Source organism: Callospermophilus lateralis, chromosome 1 (assembly GCF_048772815.1).
Source record: "Callospermophilus lateralis isolate mCalLat2 chromosome 1, mCalLat2.hap1, whole genome shotgun sequence".
NCBI classification, from domain to species: Eukaryota; Metazoa; Chordata; class Mammalia; order Rodentia; family Sciuridae; genus Callospermophilus; species Callospermophilus lateralis.
In genome coordinates, this window is record NC_135305.1 from 182,725,438 (window position 1) to 182,746,105 (window position 20,668).

The 20,668-nt window shown below is 39.2% G+C and overlaps 1 protein-coding gene across 2 annotated transcripts in view; it reads left to right on the top strand.

Annotated features, from left to right (window-relative positions):
• Positions 1-20,668, top strand: part of Plcl2 (phospholipase C like 2) — a 180,458-nt gene that overhangs the window by 122,863 nt on the left and 36,927 nt on the right. For both annotated transcript variants that reach the window (XM_076842423.1, XM_076842454.1), the window contains exon 4: positions 13,748-13,823. In XM_076842423.1, the coding sequence (XP_076698538.1) occupies positions 13,748-13,823 (76 nt within the window). The remainder of the gene's footprint in view (positions 1-13,747; positions 13,824-20,668) is intronic.

Sequence of the window (20,668 nt, forward strand, 5' to 3'; positions counted from 1 at the left end):
GTGAAATATCTCTTGGGGTGGGGTGGTAAAGGGTGGGGTGGAGAAAGGGGAATTGGGTGGGGTTGGTAAACAACTCTGCAGCGCCTTTGAAAACCCCTACTTTGGTTTCACTGCCCTACAGACAGGGAGTAGGGCTTTCTCTCAGATTATTAGATCCAGGCTTTGCTAACCACACTGTGCTGTCTAGTAGAGGAAGGGATTATAAAGAGTGCTGGAGGAGGCAGAGACCAATCCTGTGAAACCCTCTCCCACAGGGAGGAATGGGAAAGATGCTCTGAAGCCCCCTGGAGATCCCACACCCTGCTGTTGTTTATACTTTTCTTTCTCTTCCCTCACCCTAATCTGAGCTCCAGAATGGCAGGGCACCTGTGTGTCCTATCCACCCCTGTGTTCTCGGCACCGACAGTAAGCGTGGACATGGCAGACACAAAAAATATTTTTTGATAACTGAATAAAAATGACCTTGATCTCCTGGACACAGATTATCAGGTGTACTTCCTATCCTCTGTCTCTGTCGCATGTGTGCCTATCTTTTCCCCAAACTCTTAATTTTTATTTGTATGCACACAAAAAGCTTTTTAGGGGAGGGTCTGGGGGCTGATAAGGTGGCAGGAGGGGGAGTAGCTACCTTTCAGTCTTAGTATTAGATGGAAGTGCTCACATTGTGCAGCAGTGAGGGGCACCCTCTCTGCTCCAAGAAATGAGGATGACCGAGGTGCTTGGGCAGCTCCAGATGCTCCCCAGGAATGTGAAGCCAAAGGCAGAGGAGGCAGCCCAGGGAACCCATGAGAGGAAAGCAGGCACAAGTGTCCCCACTCCCACATCATGTACCCCTTCTTCAGGCTCTTGAAGTCATCCTGAGCTTTGCTAGAGGATTCTGAGTCCTGTGTGAATTCTCCCCTTAAAAGCCCTTATATACTTAAAAGGAAGTAGTAAAGGCTGGAGAAGTGCAGGGAGAGGAGGAGGAAAAGGTGAGGACTCCTACTTACCTGGCCAGGGTGGGAGAGCAGCCTGACAAGGAAGCCACTATGAGGTAGAACCACCCCTCATAATGTATGCTTTATTTTATGGTTTTCCAAGCATGTTAATAAATTAATTGTTACGTAGTTTATAGTCAGAGTCTCTGGTGTGCAATGATTTTAGCCTGGGAACTGGGAGTAGAGGACAGGAGGAAAATCTCAGGTGGGCATGGGCTCCTATTGGGCCACGCGGAGACATCTTTGAAAACCAGGGAGTCCCTTTCCCCCAACGGCAGAACCACCCAAGCCCTAGCACCCTCTGGCTCTGGTGAGTGAGGCATACCACGCTCCTGTGCTTCTGGGGAGGGAAGGAAGCCTTGACCCCTCCCCACCTCAGTATCTGCCAGCTCTGCCCCCACATTATGAAATCCTTATCTTGCCCCTGTCCCACCTGCCACTGTGAGCTGGCCCCAAAGACAACAGAAGATCTACCCTGACACATTTTGCAAAGGGCATGTCTTAATAAGTACAGTAATGAATCCATAGACCACCTAGGTAGGTGTACACTAGGTGTGAACAGCATGTTGCACAGATTGTTTTTACACAAGGACATAGTATTACTGGAAATTAGAAGGTGAAAAAGGACCTTCCATGCACCTTAGGAAGAAGACAAGTGGTTTTGTTTTGTTTTATAGGGCAGTGGGTTCTGGGGAGTAGCAGAGAATATGAGCCCTGATATTGAGGCAGACCCTTCTCTAGAGAGGCCATGGGCAAGTCCATTTCTTTATCTATAAAATGGGCATAGGGCCACCCCCTCAAAGGTTTGTGAGACGATATGTAAGTAACATACATAATAAAAAAAAAATGCTCAGTAAATGGCAGTCATTATCCCTTTTCAAAAGCTAGAAGCATGCAGCCCTTGAAGCTTTAAGCCCTGTACATATATGGTTATGAATTAGCATCACTCCAAACTCCAGAGCAACAGTCAATAATCAGCATGTGTTTTGCTGTGTGGAGAACATGGTGACTCCATCTCATAAAATCAGTTTAAGGTCCAAAGTAAAAAGCAGAAGGGAGGTCTTCCCTTCCACCTTGCTGGGTCAATCATCTTCTATTCAGAGGGGAGGACCCTGGGCCACGTGTGTGTGTGTGTGTGTGTGTGGTCAACACTAGGAAGCATGCCTGAGATGGTGCAGGAAGTACTCCATCAGCTGCCCAGTCTTACTTCTTCTCCAGCAATATTGTGGACATTCTGCTGTGCCAGAAGTTATTGCTTTTCTTTACGGAGAAGTCTCTGTAGTAGTTAGTTAAGACTTTCTGTCTTAACTAACATCTATATTTGGTTATCACAGACCTGAGAGAAACTAATGATACTTTACAATAAGACTATGATTGAATTACCTTCTGTTAATTAGGAATTTCTAAATCACCTTTATCCCCTTGGAGAAAAGACTTGATATAAATAGGCAGTAATAACAGTAGTGCTATGTTTAATTCAAATTGTATCTTTTGAAATTTAATTAATTTAGTAATAACAGTTTTAAACGAGCATGTCAGAACTCTAAATGGTCCTTAGTGACTTGAAAGAGTTAATATAGCATCCAGAAGTTCCTAAACACTCTCCGGAAGTAGCTTGCTCTCTGAATAATTGGGTTTAATCAGCTCAAGTTCCCCTTTTTCTCCTGCAGGAGTAGTTTAGGCCAGGATGTGAACCATTCTGACTAGTTATTTTTTTTTTAAGTTGGTGATGGACCTTTATTTTATTTATTTGTATATGGTGCTGAGAATCGAACCCGGTGCCTCATGCATGCTAGGCAAGCGCTCTACCACTGAGCCACAACTCCAGCCTCCTGACTAGTTCTTTGGAGACACCTCTCTCCATGTAAGATGTAACCTCTCAACTATCTTAAAACCTTCCAAGACTGGGGAAGACATATTGGACCTGGCCTGCCTTTGCCTCTTCCGAGGCAGGTACTAGAGGCAGAAGCCAGTGGACCTAGCATCCACACAGGTCTATGTCTGTCTATCCACAAGCCCTGTGGGAAGTCCCTTCCAAATTGCTAAGGCCCTTCACTTAATCCTCATCCCTTCCTCCTCTTGTGACCATAGAGGATATTTGAGCACAATGTGCACTTAAATTTCCTGCCACCTTAGACCGTATGAGGACTTCATGTAAGCACAGTTGAGGGAAATAAGAGGCGTTGTCTAGTGTGACATGCCTGTGGGCCTGGTAGATGATGTTTGTGCATGTACATCCTTGAGTTAACCCTGGTGCAAAACAATTCTGCATGTGCTAACTATTACTATTTACCATGTGCTGTAAAGTATTTACTTTGTGCAAATATTGGCACAAGGCTTTCCACAGTAATTACATAAAAAATGATATGTTGCACACCAAGTTCTTCCCAGATAAGACATCTGGTCATATAAGACTGACCATAAAATAGAGGAATAGAGGATCATTATAATTTAAGGACACAAAGATTTACTGTACAAATGTTCTCCATATAGAAAAGCATAGCATGATGAACTACTACACGAACTGGTAGAAATTATATAGCTTTTCTAGGTGGTTTTATAATTGCAATGGAGTTCCCTTTTATAGTAGCTTAGGTTCTGTTTTTGTTGCTGAAATCTCAACATTTTTTGTTTTCCTTCTATAAATATCTTACTATATAGGTCCAAAAACAGTACAAGATCAAATCCAAAATTCTTTCCATTTTTTGAAATTGTTTATGTCCTGAAATAAGATGAAATAACATTTCTAACTTAAGTTTTTGATTAAAACAAAACTAAAATTCAAAATCCAGAAATTATAAAAATTTGCAAACAACTTTTAGTAGAATAAACATCTGAAGTCTATACATGGACTTCATAACTTAATCTTTTGGTACAGTTGGGGCTGCTGGTTTTCCAGAGCCCTTTTCAATTTTCCTCAAGCTATTTTGTACAATGGAGCTTTGCCAGTCCCTGGTCTATTTAAATATGTCTGGGACCACATGGAGACTTCCAGTAATGCCAACTCTCAATTAGGCTAGAAATAGGAGTGAATTCCTTTTAAATCAAAGTTGGGTTTTGATGTTACAGTTTATTCAGTTGCTTGCATAAAATAAAAATTTCTCATCTAATCTAAAATATAGTTGTTGAGATAACTCACCCTGGTCTAGTCACTGATACTCTGTCTCTGTGATTCTCTTTCTTTTTTTCTCCATCTATTCCTCTACAAGTGCAACCCCCAACCTCTTGCCCAATTCCCTCTGTGCTGTTTTTCCTTATCTTTGCACCTTTCTCCTCTTCTCCCTGCCTAGCAAATGTGTATTACTAAGGACTTCTAGTGGCTGCATCTGGAAGTGCCTTTCAGAAATACCCACAAGCAAAAGCAGTCATCTATCCAGCGTACCCTGAATGCCAAAGCAACTGATAGAGTAGGAACTTAGGGAATATATTGGTTGTTTTGACTACATGGTGCTATTTGTGTTTGTGAATTTTATGCTGAATCCAAATGACGGTTTGGGTGAGATGAACGGCAGTTCAGTTCAGAGACTGCACTTGAAGTTTCATCTGTAGAATACAGCCCCTTCTCAGTGTTTTAATATAGTTGTATATTAATTTAGAATGGGGAGTGATAGAGACACTGGTTGTGGTATAGCAGGTGTTTTATAATGTGCAAATCTCCTTAATACCATGTGACTTGTTATTTTATAGGAATTTATCTGAAATATAGTGCATATTAGGAGAGCTACATTGACCCCTGGGGATCACCTAGCTTTGAAATGAGCTTTATAAAATGTTAAGAACATATTGAAGAGGTAAGGAATTCTTGGCTTTCCAAATGGAGACCCTGGGTCACTCATAACTCCTAATTCACAGATTTCTGTGGCACTTGGCATCTATTCTCTGGCAAAGAATGATTGTTAAAATAGTTGAGTACAGTGTTGAGGCAGCTTATGCAAAGTTAAAACCATGCTTTGGTTGAATATGATAGAAACTGAGAATTCACTTTATAATAAAATTGCATAGGAAAATTTTGTTTAAAAATATCCAGAAAGATTTTTAAAATGCTGTTTCCTTTACAATCAGTGCTGGGATAAACATGTTTTGAAAATGTGAAATTTGTTAGAATGCAATTGATACATCAGGGCATAGTGGAACATAACTCAAATTTCTTATTTGCTTGTGCACACTTTTGTCCATAAGAACACTAGGTAACCAGAAAATGGCCTAGGGTGAACTGAGTTTACATATACTGCACCCCTCAGAAGTCTACTAGCATCTTTGATTCACTGAGTGTATGAACTATATTCATCTCTATCTTGTATAATAACTTTCCATTAGTTTTAAGAGAACACCCTTTCTACCACTTCACAGTAACTCATAAGCGACAGCCCTGTCAATGCCCACTTCTAAAAGTGACCTGCAGATCTTTTTCAAGGTAAAATGCCACATTTATTGTAGTATGTTTCATTCTTTAGCCGTTTAACATGCAGAACTCTAATGTTGCTTTTGATTCCTGTCTTTTTTTAAGTGTTACTTCAAAACTTTTACTGTTGTGTCCTTGACCTTTTCCCCTAAGAAGCCCTATTTTTTAATTAAATATTTACTTTTTAGTTATAGTTGTCAATACCTTTATTTTATTTATTTATATGTGGTGCTGAGGATCGAACCCAGGGCCTCGCACATGCTAGGCAAGTGCTCTACCACTGAGCCACAGCCCCATCCCCAGCCCTATGTTTTTTATTGCATAGTTTTGTATATTGCCATGAATTTTAGGAATGCATGAGTAGCACTACTGCAGAACTATCAGTACTGCAATTATCACCAAACAATCAAATCCAGAGCTCTTGATACTGTGGACTCCCTCTCTTTCTAGAAACTCTCTCCTCACACATCTGTGGATGTTTAATATCCTTCCTCTTTCTTCCCTCTGATGATTCCTGTACCTCTCCTTGTTCCTCTGTCTACTTGTTAATTTGAGTGATTCTGGAGCATCACCATGATGCTCATTCATCTTTAAAATTCTTCCCTCAATAATGTACATATTATTTCAACTCAGCTGCCAGCACTGTGCAGAAAATTCTCAATTTTCCAAATGCCAGACCCAGGCTATCCCTAATTTTTGGTTGAATTGGAGTATCTCACAAGACTTTCTTCAGCTCACCTAAGGTGGAAGTCTATATCCTAATGAGTTGACACATTTAAGGCCCTGGGAAATGCAGTTTTCCCTCTATACCATCTTCAGCTCTCCTTCCTGTGCCCACAGATCAACTTGAGGACACTCTCTCCTTTCACAATCTCTTCACTTCTTTTCTTTCCTAGTGTGTCTCTTGTAGAGCAGTGGCCTTGTCTACTCCCTGCCCCCACTTCCATGTTTCCTGCCCCTCATTGCTTCTTTCATACTGATCATTCACGGTTCTAAAATTCTGCTTTGATGACAGCACGCCTCTGCTTTAAACTGTCAGTAGTTTGTGATGAAACTCAAACACCACAGTGTCCAATCCAGCCCTCTGCTCCTTTTCTGGTCAGATTCCCCTTTTTTCTTCTAATATGAATTGAAACACCAGAGAGCTGAACGAATTTTGCACTGTTTTAAATCCTGCCATGCCTGCAACAGGATCATATATGTAGTAGCACCCAAATGTCCTCCTTTCTTTTTTTTTTAACCTTTATTTTTATTTACTTATTATTATTTTTTTTTAATGTGGTGCTGAGGATCAAACCTAGGGCCTCACATGTGCTAGGCAAGCGTTCTACCACTGAGCCACAGTTCCCAGTCCCCAGATATCCTCCTTTCAAAGTTTGTTAACAGTTCAGGCAAGTCTTTAGGCTATCTCTGTAATTTATATTATATAGATTTTTTCCTATAGTTTTATATTATTTGAATAGTGAAAACTGGGGAGGTAGAGTTTCTCTAGAAAACCAGGACACCTTGCTCTGGAAGCAATTGGTTATTTAGAAAGTGTTTTCATAGTGAGCCTGCTGGAAGGGATGATAACTACTGTGCTTGGTGACATGGCAAACCTCAACTCTTCTGTAGGATCCACACTCTGCTCTGCTCTCCCCTGTACGGCTGGATGTGACCACAATCCTCCACCAGTGTGGGGTAGAAAGGGGAGCTGGGTTCATTTGCAAAGAGGCTCCCAAGAATAAGCCTTTTGTACCCCAACTCTTTAATATTATGTTCAAGTATTAAGTTATGTTGTATTTTCTCACAATAACTTTATAAATGGTGCTGCTCCCATTAGTTCAAATGTGATATTTTCTGTACTTTGAGCTGCACTAAAAGAAAGTTTTACCTCTGAATTTTAGTTTAGAAGTCCCAGATCCCAGTGTTCCTCCATTGGATTCTAAAATTCTTCACCCACGCAGGGATAAATTATTATACAGTGTTAAAAAGAAAAATTATTATTAACACAGAGATGTTTCTTTCAAGAACACAGAACAAAAACACCAAAGCTTACAAATTCCCGAGGGAACTCTTCTCCTATTTCCTCATTCACTGCATTAGTGAACTGATTCACTTCCCAGGGTTGCACAGCATGAGCTAAACAATACCTGCGACATCCAACTTTAAAACCTGTCTTAGTCCATTTGTGCTGATTTAACAGAACACTCCAGACAGAGTTATTTATAAAAACTGAAAATTATTTTCTCACAGTTCTGGAGGCTGGGAAGGCCAAGATCGAATGCCAGCATCTGGTGAGGCCCTTCTTGCTGTATCCAGACATACAAGGTGGAAGGGCAAGCTTCCTGAATACTGTGTGAACCCCTTTTATAAAGGGCTGTCTCCCATCCACAGGGCAGGAGACCTCATGGCCAAATCACCTCTTCAAGGCCCCACCTTTAAATATTGTCATATTGGCAACACCTAAATTTTCAGAGGGGACATGTTCGAACTACAGCAGAGGCTGCCATTCAGATAATTCTGGTTAATTACTGTCTTCTGAAGAGCTCATCCTTAACTCATGCTATTTTGTTATTCATCCCTGGAGACCTGAGGCAAGTTCTGCTCTGGTCTTGCTCAGGTCTTTCTTGAGCTTGGCAGTACCTAAAGCCACACCTGCCACATGTCCTAATATGGATCTCCAAGATGGCTTTGGCAGTCGAGGAGCATTCAGTGGTGAGAGCCAGGTACACTCCATCATTGGCATGTTTGAAAACGATGATATTTACTTGAGTTGGGGAAGATACTTACCTGTTATATGTCAGGTAATCATGGAATCCATGGCAGAGAATGAAGCTATTCTGCTGTCTAGTTGATCTAGGACCTCTTCAACTTTGCAACTTCATTAGAAATAGCTACAACAGAAGCAGCTGCACATCTGTGTGTTAAGTACAGGGGCAGGCAGAGGAAGGAGTTAGAAGGTGGGGATTTTCTATCTGAAACTGAGGTCGGCACAAGATAAAGGAAAAAAAATATCTAGAACTCATAAAAATGTTGCCACTAAAACTTCTTTCAACAATAACTGAAAATTACTTGCAAACTACTTTTCTAATTATTAACAGAATCTGTGTTCCTGAGATGAAAAGAATTGTCTAAAATCAGATATAAGATCCTTATGTAAAACCACAGAATTGCTTATTCTGAAAGCAAAATTTTCCTGGCTGATAAAGCAAGTTTCAAAACAGAAAATATGGGAGGCAGAGGCAGGAGAATCGCAAATTAGAAGCAAACCTCAGCAACTTAGTGAGTCTGTAAGCAACCTAGTAAGACCTGGTCTCAAAAAAAGGGGTGAAAGGAAGTGGCTCAGTGGTTAAGCACCCTTCAATTTAATCCCTGGTACCAAAACAAACAAAACCCCAGAAAATAAAGAAGCTGTGTATAGAAACCTAGTAACATATTAGTAAAGTTTTTTTCATAGCCCTGTCTATGACAGAGAAGTTTACCTTATGCTAACATGGGGAGATACTTTCGAAATGCAGCATTCTTATGAAAGGCCTTTGGTTTTCTTCCAGCTTAATAAAATATAAATTTTAATTTTAATTTTGCTTTTAGTTGAAACTTCCTTTTTATTTGCTTGAGTCCTGTATGAAAACCTTGTATTAGAGTTGATCAAATTTATGAAATGGGTTTCTAGGCTATGTTAAAACCAGAGATTTTTCCTAACACATTAGTTCCAGAAATTTAGGAGGTACTGCTAACAGGTCACTAATATAAAATCCATTAGCAACAACTGTATAAAAGCATCTTGCACTGAATAAACAATTGTGCCCTTGTGGTGAGTTCCTCTGGTTGGCACAAGGGTGTCTGATTGCTGTGCCAAGACTTGTACCTATATGCTTAAAGGGGATTGATAAAAATAATTCACTTGAATTAATGCAAATAATGCTTTAATAGTGCTTGAGTTTGGGGAAGATACTTACCTAGATAATCTGACATAGCCACTCTGCTTGGCCTTGCATGCTGTTGACACACTAATGTAGCATACACAGAGATAACAAAATGAAGCCATTTATTAACTCATGTTTGCTGTTTTGTTATTCCTTTGGCTCATCTCCTGATATTATTCCCTACACATTTGCTTTCATCTAATCTGATGCTTATTCTAGTAGTTTCACATTAAAAGCAATGATTTTTCTTTTTTATAAAAATGAATTGCTAAGAGGGGCCAAGTAATTCATTTATTGCTCAATTTTTCTTAAAAATTTTATTCTCTCAAAGTGGCATATAGAAATATTACTTGAAAAAACTGGGATTGGGGAGGGTAGCTTAGTGGTAGAACACTTGCCTAGTATGTACAAGGAAGGCTATGGGTTCAGTCCCCAATGCTGCTTAACTAATTATTTTAAGAAAAAAGGAAAAAACGACTTAGGGCCAATGACAGTAGTTGAGATGATACCGCCATCTGCATTACAAAATTACCCTCTGCCTTTTGTGTCCTTCTGGTTGAAATGCTCTTTCCTCCTTACTGTGCGGTTGCTACTCGTGTGTCAAGAACTATTATGGTATTGTGTAGAAAGCAAAGCTTTGAAGTCAAATGGAATACCAATTTCATCAATGATTAATTCCAGTCCCTTTGCCTATAATTACAGAGTCCTGAGGAAAGTGACTTACTTTCAGTGTTCACATCTGTAAAACTAACATCTTAAGTGCCCACTTCACGTGGATAACGCTTGTTATAAAGTAGCAGACTCAGACAGAAAGTGCTCCCTACTAGATCAACTGGCCCCATGCTGCCCCTGCTGTGCCCTCAGTGCCATGTTCTTTTCCTTTAGTGGTAATTGTCAGCTGAATAAAAGGAAGACATCAGCCAACTCTCAGGTAGGAAGGCACATTGCTTCACCCTTCCCTTCCTGCACTCTAGACTTGGTGCCCTTGCAGGAGCTCACAGCCCAGAGTGCTTCCTCAATAAGAGGATCTCTTACACCCTAGGGGAATTTACTAATACTGCAGGGTTGAAAATTAGTAGCTGGGCATACTTGCATACCTGAATTCCCAGGAACTTGGAAGATTAAGGCAGGGGAATCTCAAGTTTCAATAATCTCAAATCTCAACAATTTAGTGAGACTGTCTCAAAATAAAAAAAAGTAAAAAGGGCTGAGGATGAAGTTTGGTGGTAAAGCAAACCCCTGGGTTCAAATCTCAGAACTGAAAAAAGTTATTGAGGATTAATGAGCTCATACTATGAACAAGAACTCTAAACTGTCTACCAAACATTAATTTAATTACAAATAGGTGCCCGATTTATAAATCTGTACCCCAAAACTATAAAAAGATATAAATTGTCTGTTACTCCTTTCTAAGGAAATTGTGCAAATATTTAATAACAACTATGACAAAGTGAATCATCTCTGCTAAGGACTGGAAGTGTTTACTTCCTGTCTTGTCTAAGTTTTGCTGATTGTTTACCATATACCTCCCTCTCCTATCTGGTTCCCTCGGGAATTCCTAATATTGTCTGTTAATGTCTGTTCCTGTTTACTTCCAAACCTGAAAATGTCTTCTTACTTTGTGTGTTCTACACCCTGGTGTATTAGCCATCCACATATTTTATATCTTGCTCTTAAGAAGGAAGTGGGTAGCATAGTCATCCCCATTGTGAGGAGAGGAGAACACATCCTTTGGTGGGCATCAACATGGATGCCATTATGCCACAAGTACCCCACCAAAGGACTGTGGCTGAAGAATATTCAATTTTACACCCTCAAGAGCTTACTGGATACAGTAGCAATGCTGCATTAAGCTGTAGTTAATTTGGGTTCCTCTGTCTTCTTTCTCTACCATACTCCCAGAATCAGCAACCGTTCTTTATTCAGCCTCAGCACTTAGCTCAGAGTCCCACACTTAAGGGGCCTCAGTAAATGATTGTTCCAAGAACAAATGATCCTCCATGTATTGCAAGGTGCAGGAGGCAGACAAACTTCCCTGTCCACACCCTCGATGTGTCTCTCTTAAGCCTTGCATATATTTTACAGCTGAGAGGTGTATAATTATTTAGCCTTTGGTGATACTTTCCTCCCGAAGATGCTTCTGAGAATAATAATGTGATTTGTTGTTTCTCTGAGCTTCATCACAGCAGGCTTTCCAAGTAAAACTAAAATTAGTAATGAGTGTTGGAAACATTGCCAGTGAACATATGAAAGGAAGTCATGCTCATTCAGCTAATTTTGGGCTACCAGAACATGCTCTGCCAGGCCTCCTGGGTAAATGGGGAGTCAACCGTGACATCTACCATGTGCAAGTGTCTTCCTGGACCCAGTCACTCCATGCACATCCTTTCATTTAATTCTCACATTATGAGGTGTAATGTCTTTAATAAGCGCATTTTACAAATAGGAAATTATGGTTCTGTAAGATTAAATGTTGTCCTGGATGATAAAACTAATGAATAGCAGAATCATAACTGGAACTCACATATGCCCTGTCTGTTGCTATTACCCACCCCTCCATGATTTGCTTTGCCCACTCTTCCCTGGCAGATGATCTATGTGTGTGAGAGCTGGATGCTGCCTTTTTCTTCTCTATTGTTTTTCTATTGCTCCTGTCCTACTCTTTTTGCTTCATGACTCAATTCATTTTTTTTTTTTGCTTTAATTTGTTTTTCTTTTTATTGTATTGAATGATGGAGGCATGACTGGCCAGTTCATTGATACTGAGCTATGCTTGAAGAAGTCCTTGCCTCTTTGTAATTCCCATCTGGCTTGACATCAAAGCTGAAAAAGGTTACTGATGACGGTCTGAACCTTTTCAGTATGCAAATTTGTAATGGCACAAATGACTTTATATCAGCATGATAGAGTTTTTAACTATTCATTTTTATCACTGCCTGTTCAATATGTCAAGCTGTAAAGTAGAATATTTTAATTTACAGGAATGACTCAGATCTTGAAGAATGAATGTGAAAATACTGAGTTCCAAGGTGCAAGCCTTACCTCTAGGCTATGGACTGTGTGTGTGTGTGTGTGTGTGTGTGTGTGTGTGTGTGTGTTTTACTGGGGATTGAACCCAGGGGTACTCTACCACTGAGATACAACCCCAGCCTTTTTTATTTTTTATTTGAGGCAGGGTCTCACTAAGTTGCCCAGACTGACTTCCTCCTGCCTTGGCCTCCCCAGTCTCTGGGATTACAGGTGTACACCATCACAGCCAGCTTAGGCTATGGAATTCTTGAAAGGGACTATATCCCAGTTTATACCTGGGGGCTGCCACTAGTAGGCCCTTCCTGAATAATGAAGACATATTAAATTTTGATGTTCACTATGGTTTTTTTTTAGAATAGAGGAAGCTTTTGATAAATGCTGTTTGACTAGCTTACAGAATCTTTTGCACTACTAAGAGGCATGTTGGATTATACTTCAGTTTAAATAAGGGTAACTAATAAGAATGGTGTTCTTTAAATTATGCAAATAAATCTACATATATTGAGTTACTATAAAATAATTACTCTGGCAGTTAGTGATAAAAGCTATAAATAAAAACAAGACAGAAAGTAAAAGAATGGGCAAGTGTTATTTAAAATAGGATGGTCATGTAAAATAGGTGAGTAATATTATAAAGAAAAATATTTGTAATTAAAATGCAGAAAATTAGAATCTATGCTAATCAAGTGTCATAACTGTACCCATTTGAGCTCAGAGAGTTGAATCTGGCCATCTTTGTTTTTATATTGTGATTTTAGAACCAATAAGATTACTTCATACAAGTCTTTTCCCTAGCTTTTTGTTGAGTAAAATCATTAGTCAGATGTGCCCTGATGCTTTCTTTTCTTCAAGGTTTGGCTGTTAAAACAAGCACATGTAATTTGGAATAAGACATCAAAACTATTATTTTTTTAAAAAAAAGAATGTTAAGAGGAACATTTAAAAATGCCTTGGATTTTTAGTTATCATTTGTGATGAATGGCATCACATAAATGCTGTTTTGTAAATTCTTATTGTATGTTTTAATCTAATTTTCAGATGAAGATGATTTGACTAAATGGGTGAAATGTGTAGGTGTTAGAACTTTCTATAAAATTAAATTGAATATTTTGTTGAAATGATGACCAAAAATATGATTTGAAATTCAGATTAGATGAGCACACATTTTTATTTACAAGATTTCACAATGAAACTGGTTTAATTACACGTAGCACATAAACCTATCCACAACCTTGTGTAAGTTGTTATGTAGGGAGAACGATTTTATCACTTTTCACCCACAGTTTGAACTTGAGTCATGAGAGGTCAGATAAAACGGTGTTTTGCATCATCACCCCAGCCTATTATTGGAAGAGCCTTGTGCAGGAGTGCAGAGGATGCCTGGTTGCCATCCTCAGGTGTGATCTCATGTCTGGATGTTTCCTTTACAGATGATTCAGTCCCTCAAGGCATTGATTGAAAACGCGGACTCTGTGTATGAAAAGATCGTGCATTGTCAGAAGGCAGGTAAGTGAAAGTTTCTTCTCTTTAAAATAAAATTAATAGCACTATGTTCTTCCCCCAGAACTATGTTATCTTTTTTGATACTTTATCAAGAAAATCAGAGAAGAACATTATATTTCCATGGTTAAAGAAAATACTAATTCACTGGTTCTCAACCGTGGATAACAAAACTAACCTGGAGGGAGCTCAGAATACATCAACATTGGTTCTGGGGTGTGAGCTGGCATTAGATAGCTGTTAAAAAGCCCAGGCATTTCTAATGTGCACCCAAGATTGAGAACCCTGCACTAATCTTGTCTTCAGAGTTACCTGGGCTGCACAGTTACCTAGCTCCTGCCAGTCATCCGTGACTCTCTAATACATAGCAGGATAGTGAGGCTTGAACAGAGAAACGATGCTTCTTAGGAAGTAGAATGGGTGCCAGTTAACAACTTTTTAATGCACTGACATTTTTAAGTACTGATAAATTATTAGTTTAATACCCAAATGTTAGTCCATGTTATAAAATTCTGCTTATATAGACACCCATCTACAGATGCCTCTTGGCTTAAAAGGGATAACATCCCAATAAACTTATCACAAGTAGAAAATGTACCTGACATCATAGCTTAGCAATACAGTGCATTAGAGAGCATTGGTTCTTGACTCTCAGGATTGTGTGGCTGACTGGGAGCTGGGATTGGCTGCAGCTTCCCAAATTAATAAGAGAGTACAGTGCCATGAGTCCAAGAAAATATTCAAATTCAAATTTTGAACTTTGGATCCTACTGAATGCATATCACTTTTGCACCCTTGTAAAATTGGAAAATAACCAACTGAACTGTCACAAATTAGTTAGTTTTAGCTGTAGTAAAAAAAAAATCAAGTACCCTAGATTGCAATAGTAACACATAAAATAGGTTGCTTTGAGTTCTTCACTTTTGAGTGAATGCCAGTTTGGAAGATTCTAATATGAGGAATATTTGTGAGTCTATTAAATAAGGAGATCTGTCCTTGCTTTCCAGGGTTTTTGGTTGCTATCTTTAAAATCAAGAGACTATACATTTGCGTGGCTGAAAAAAATAGTTATCTCTTATTTCAGAAATGAACAAGTTTAAAATAAATTGAAGAAAAAGATATATGTTAATGATTTTCTTTTTTGGTGTTTATTGAAGGAATATTCATGTTAGTGGCCAATCAACAAACTACAAACTCCTCATCTTGTTTTTCTTATCTTGTGAGCAGAATATTGTTAGCAAAATGATCTTTCTACTTTTAGTTCTTTCCAAGATGATTTTCCCTACAATCTGCAACTAAAACAGTTGCTGTAGACACCATTCTTATCATATCACTACCATGGTCTCTGGCATCACACCTGAGCTCCTAATTTTACATGTAAGGTAATTGACCAACTGGTCTATCATTTTGCCAGTAGTATATAAAATTTATTAATTATGACATCTATTCATTCATTGAATAAATGTATGAGCTTCTATATGCATAAGGTACTTCGTAGCTCCTGCATATAAAAATATGAAAAAGGTCTTTGTATTTTTTATTGCCCTCTAGAACCTTCAAATTAAACAGGAGATATAAAAGTAAATAGTCTATATATTATTAACTTTGTATAACTCAGGAGTCTCAGCCAGGTTTGTGAGACATGGGGGAGCCATTGATTTTTGAGCAGAACAAGGAGGGACACTGAGCTGTAAGGTAGTGGATGTAATAGCTGTGTACAGAGAAATTTAAAAGTCAGAGCCTGATTGGAAGGCTATTGGCAATAGTTGAGGAAGAGGCCTGTGAGCACAGTAAGGAAGGAAAGGTGGCAATGGTGGGCCGTGCCCAGCTCCCCTTTAGGCTGCCCTGCTGCCTTCCCATTCCATGTGTGCTCCTATTTCATTGCGTTTCCACAAGCCACCCCTCTGGTAAGAGTTCTGTCTCTATCCTCTCTGCCACTCTCTAGTACTTTCCTTCTTTAAATTGCCTCATTCTTCCAGGAGACCTTCATGATTCTTGGATTTCTGTTACTAAGGCATTCTGTACAATCCTTCAAATAATTTGTTTGCTTCAGTTGAGAGAACTTTGTCAGTTATTGTGTATTTTATTAATGTGTTCCATCTTCTAAATAGGATAATAACTTCCTGTGGCACCAAGATTGTATATTAAGTTACTCCCTGTATTTTATCCATGACATCTGTTCCAACATTCTGTGCAGAGTAGTGGCTCGAATATTAACTAACTAAATGTGATTTGACTTGTATTAATGCTTAATTCTGTTGAGCACATGTGTGAGAAGTGTGAACTTTGTGGAGTTTTTTTGAAAATAACTTTTTTCAGAAAAAAAGAATTGATTTATTAATTCATTGGTCACTGTTAATCCTTTACAACTCCATGGGCTTGTGAAATATGATTATTTCTAGTATAATATGGCTTTAGATTGTTCTTCTGTTTGATTTCAGTAAGGGATATATTTGCTTATTGGAGTCTCGTCTAGTAGGGATTTTTCAGGGTGGGTGGGGCAAAGTAGTGGTTCCAATTGCCCTCACCTTAAAGATCTTTAGAAACTTGTAAAGATTATCTTCTGGTTTCCCAGTTATTCTGTAATGCCTTCACAGTCCTTCTGTTACCTCCAGTACCTATTTTAGAGTCCCCTGGTCTTTGTTTCTTATGTTTGCAGTTATTGTAAGGACTTAAGGTCATTAGTCATATTTGTATTGAACTCAAAAGACATTTGCACAAGTTTTTACTTTTGATAAATAATTGCTATTCTGCCTACAGAATTTTCATTTTGCAAGGGAATATATAGGTCACCAAAGTGCTTGCAAGAAAGGATAATTTTAGAAGTATTCCTAATGTTGGAACACAAATTTAAATTCTTATTTGATAAAACTTTATTTAAGGAATTAAATGGAAATAAGGAGTCAGATACCCACCCCAAAATCACATGCTAAAAAGTGCACCAAGTTTGGGCAGGTTCAGACTCCTGGCTATATAATGGAGTTTTTATGTATGCCAGTGTTAAGAAAAAGAAAAAAAATGGGGCAGGAGAGGCACTTGGCAAGGGAAGACCTTCAGACGGGCTATGCTAGGAACCTGCAGGCCCTAAGAGATGGATTACCAGGAGACATCTAGACATCTAAGTGGGAACACCTTAGTGATGGACAGTTGGGACATTCTTCTCAGAAATGAAGCTGGTACACAGAGGAGTGGGGGTAGAAGGGAAATATTAATAAGAAACCCATATTCCTAGGAATATGAAGGATTCAGTGATTAAGAAGAATGATAAAAGATAAGACAGATTGAGAATGGAAGAAGTGTGGTGGACAGGAAGGAAGTACAGCCATGGAACCCTTGACCTTAAGAAGGGGAAGGACCACCCCCCCTTCTTCTGAGGTAATAATAAAGTTGTGACATTTAGAGAAATTCTAAGACAGAGAGGAGCATTTTCCACTGGGAAGGTAGACAAGGAAGTAGTCCCCACAGAATGCCAGCTTTGGGGTAAGGGTACAAAAGAGGGGATTCAGGACAGGGGTAAGAATATGGGAGCATTTTTTAAGAGTCAGAGGTGAGGCCAGGCGTTGTGGCTCATACCTGTAATCCCAGCAGCTGGGAAGGCTGAGGCAGGAGGAGCTCAAGTTCAAAGCCAATCTTAGCAACTTAGCAAGGCCCTAAGCAACTCGGTGAGATCCTGTCTCTAAATACAATATGAAAAAGGACTAGAGATGCAGCTCAGTGGTAAAGCACTCCTGGGTTCAATCCGTGGTACTCCACTCCCACCAAAAAAAAAGTCAGAGGTGAGCAGTGCCAGACTAGATGCAGCATATAGAAAGGAAGAAAAGGAGTCATGTACAAATAGTCAGAAATACAGTATTGATCCAGTACAAGGAGACTAATTAAATATTGCATCCTGTAGGAGTGATGTGGGATGGAGAGTTCTGTGCTTCCTTGAGAAAGATGAATAAGTAATAAATAACACAACTATTCAAGAATGAGTATGTATAAATTAATAACCCAGATAAATACACACACACACACACACACACACACACACACACACACACCATTCCCACGTAGGTAACAGGTAAGGAACACATGAAGAGGAGCCAAACAGGAATCTGCAGAGGATGAGGGATCATAAAAGTTCCTTTTTTAAAGACTTAATAATCAACAATAAGATTTGCCAAATTCTTTCAGGGAAAAATCTTTTCCACTTTCTAATATATATCTTTTTTTCTCTCTTAATGGCCAAAACCATAGCCTCTTTGAATTGTAATTTTTTTTCCCTCTCATCACTAAATTGATCTGCTTCCTGAAGGATAGGAAGACGACCTGGAAGGAAACCTAAGCCACTTTGCTTCATTGAGCTGGGCATTTTTATCAGGTGATTTTAAATGGAAAATAAATTGTTCTCCAGAGGAGAATAGAAAGAAATCAATGACACACTTCCTGCTAAAGAATTAACACATGTTTAATTTCCACTTCCTTCTAAAACCTCATTAAAATGACAAGTTTTTTTTTAAAAACACAAATCCATAAGGACAAAAACAATGGCAGCAGCAAAACATATATTCACACATTATTATTACTGTGGATATATATGTGACTGCATGACCAATATGATTCTGCAACCTGTACACTCAGAAAAATGAGAAATTATATCCCATCTGATTCAAATGTATGATATATCAAAGTCATTGTACTGTCATGTGTAACTAATTAATTAATTAAAATTAATTAACTAATTAAAACAAATTTATAAAAAAGACACGAATCCATAAGGACAAAAACAATGGCAGCAGCAAAACTCTGAAAGCTGAAGAACAGCTGAGCGAGTGATAATTGACTGAATAAGTGATAATTGGCTGAGCTGCTGAGTCAGGAAAGCTGGCAGTGATAGGGAGGTGTTGAGGGGACTAACCATCAACCTGCTTAGAACAGGGTCATGCCAGGTACTTCTGGAATTGAGGGTAAGATAGGAATAATAAGAGAGCAATCTGAAAGTTGGATTAGGAAGCAGTTAGATCCATGTGTCCTGATAGCAGTGAAATTTAAAAGAGCAAAACTCTCAGCTTTCATGTGGGGAACTTAATAGGTAAAGCTTGGAAAAGACCTAATTTAGCCTAAGCATGTTGCTTACAAATAGAGACATACCCACTGAAGGGAAAATGAAATCAGTTAAAGGGGTGGAATGTGACTGCTTCTAAGGAGGGGGAATTTGTGACAATTATTTGGCTCTTTAAATGGTGCACATGCATAATTCTGATCAAAATAGAAACCAAAGTGAAGAAGAAGAAAGGAGAAAGGAAACAAGAGACAGAAGCTGCCACAGGAACCGAGGTTCCTGGAAATATGGTCGACACACACAAGCCCTGGAGACTTGTGGTCTGCAGAAGGTTCAGGGGCACAGCCAGACAGCAAGGTGTGTGCTTGTGCTGCAGGTGAGAGCCTGGCCTTCTTCTCACAGGGGAACTGGCTCTGCTGTTCCTGGATGACTATGACCAGGGAGGATCAAGTTCCAAATGAAAGAAAACGCAGCCCCTGGCCTCTATGAACATGGCTTTTTTCCTTAAAGCTCTAAGGGATTCTCTCTCTCAGGGCCCTGGTTGCATCATTTCCAAGTGGGACAAAAGATAATTTTCTGGATAATGGAAGTTTTAATTACCCTTAATTTTTATCAGTTTAATATAAACTTTTAATGATGGATCTTACCCACCCCTGCTTTCTTAAGTTCATTTTGCCAAAAATTATTTGAAGTTTTGTGTCATCTTGAGACATACACATCTATGGTGAGGCTGCAGCTTAGTGCAGTGCTTCCCCGAGAGGCCTTTGAGTTCTGAGACCCGCTTGCTATGCCTGTTCACCTCCAGTCCCTGTGTTAATAGTTTAGTCCCATCTCCTTTTCTTCAACTGTTACTTCCTACTGCTAATCAGTACTGTATTTCTGACTATTTGTACATGGTTCCTTTTTTTCCTTTCTATTTGCTGCATCTAGTTAGCTGCTCAGTTGACATCTCCCCCATGACCAGGCTTGATTGATTTGTCTTACCTAAAACAGTACTATGTGGAGAGAGTGAGCAGAATATCAGGCCAGACCTACCTGATGTGAGTTTGGATGCTCAGATCTTTTCAGTTCACTTCTGTTCTGTTCTTTTTTCTTCCCTTTCTTTTTTGTTGTTCTCTCTCTCTCTTTTTTTTTATTTTGCAAACTCCTCAGATCTTAGAGTGCTCTTAGGACCTGAGGTTACCAGATAAGTAACCTGTCACTATTATCACTTGGTTCACTGACATCACTATCCAGCACAGCACAGTAAACAAAATCTTCTGTGAGATTCATTCTGAAAGTACTTCACAAGTGTGAAAAGATTTGCAAAAGAAAACCCAGGAGATTATAACTTTTGTTTTAGTTTATGTCAGAGTGTTTCTCCACTGTTATACAGAAGTAAAAGCTTCTTTCTTTCCTGGGAAGCCAGAGACCCAGGTTCTTCTGCCCTCTCTGCCATGTGTTGCTGTGTGACTTTAGGTTGATCACTTGACCCCTTTCTGTCTCATTTTTCTTCTTCTAAGGGGCATGTGATTTTCTGATGATCTATAGGTTCTAAAATACAGAAAACTAAGATCAGTAGCATAAGCAGCGATTTTGTAATAGTTTGATTACAATTACTTTAAAAGATTAGGAAGTGGTGGGGGCTGTAGCTCAGCAGTAGAGCACTTTCCCAACAAACTGAGTGAGGCCCTGGGGAGGGGTGGGAGTTGAACAAGTCATCACGTACAGCATCACAAAACACATAACTGCAGCACATCAATGTGAACCTGAGGGGAGAGTTCTTAGCTTAAAGGTAAAGAGTGAGTTCTCTGAAGGTGAGACCCCA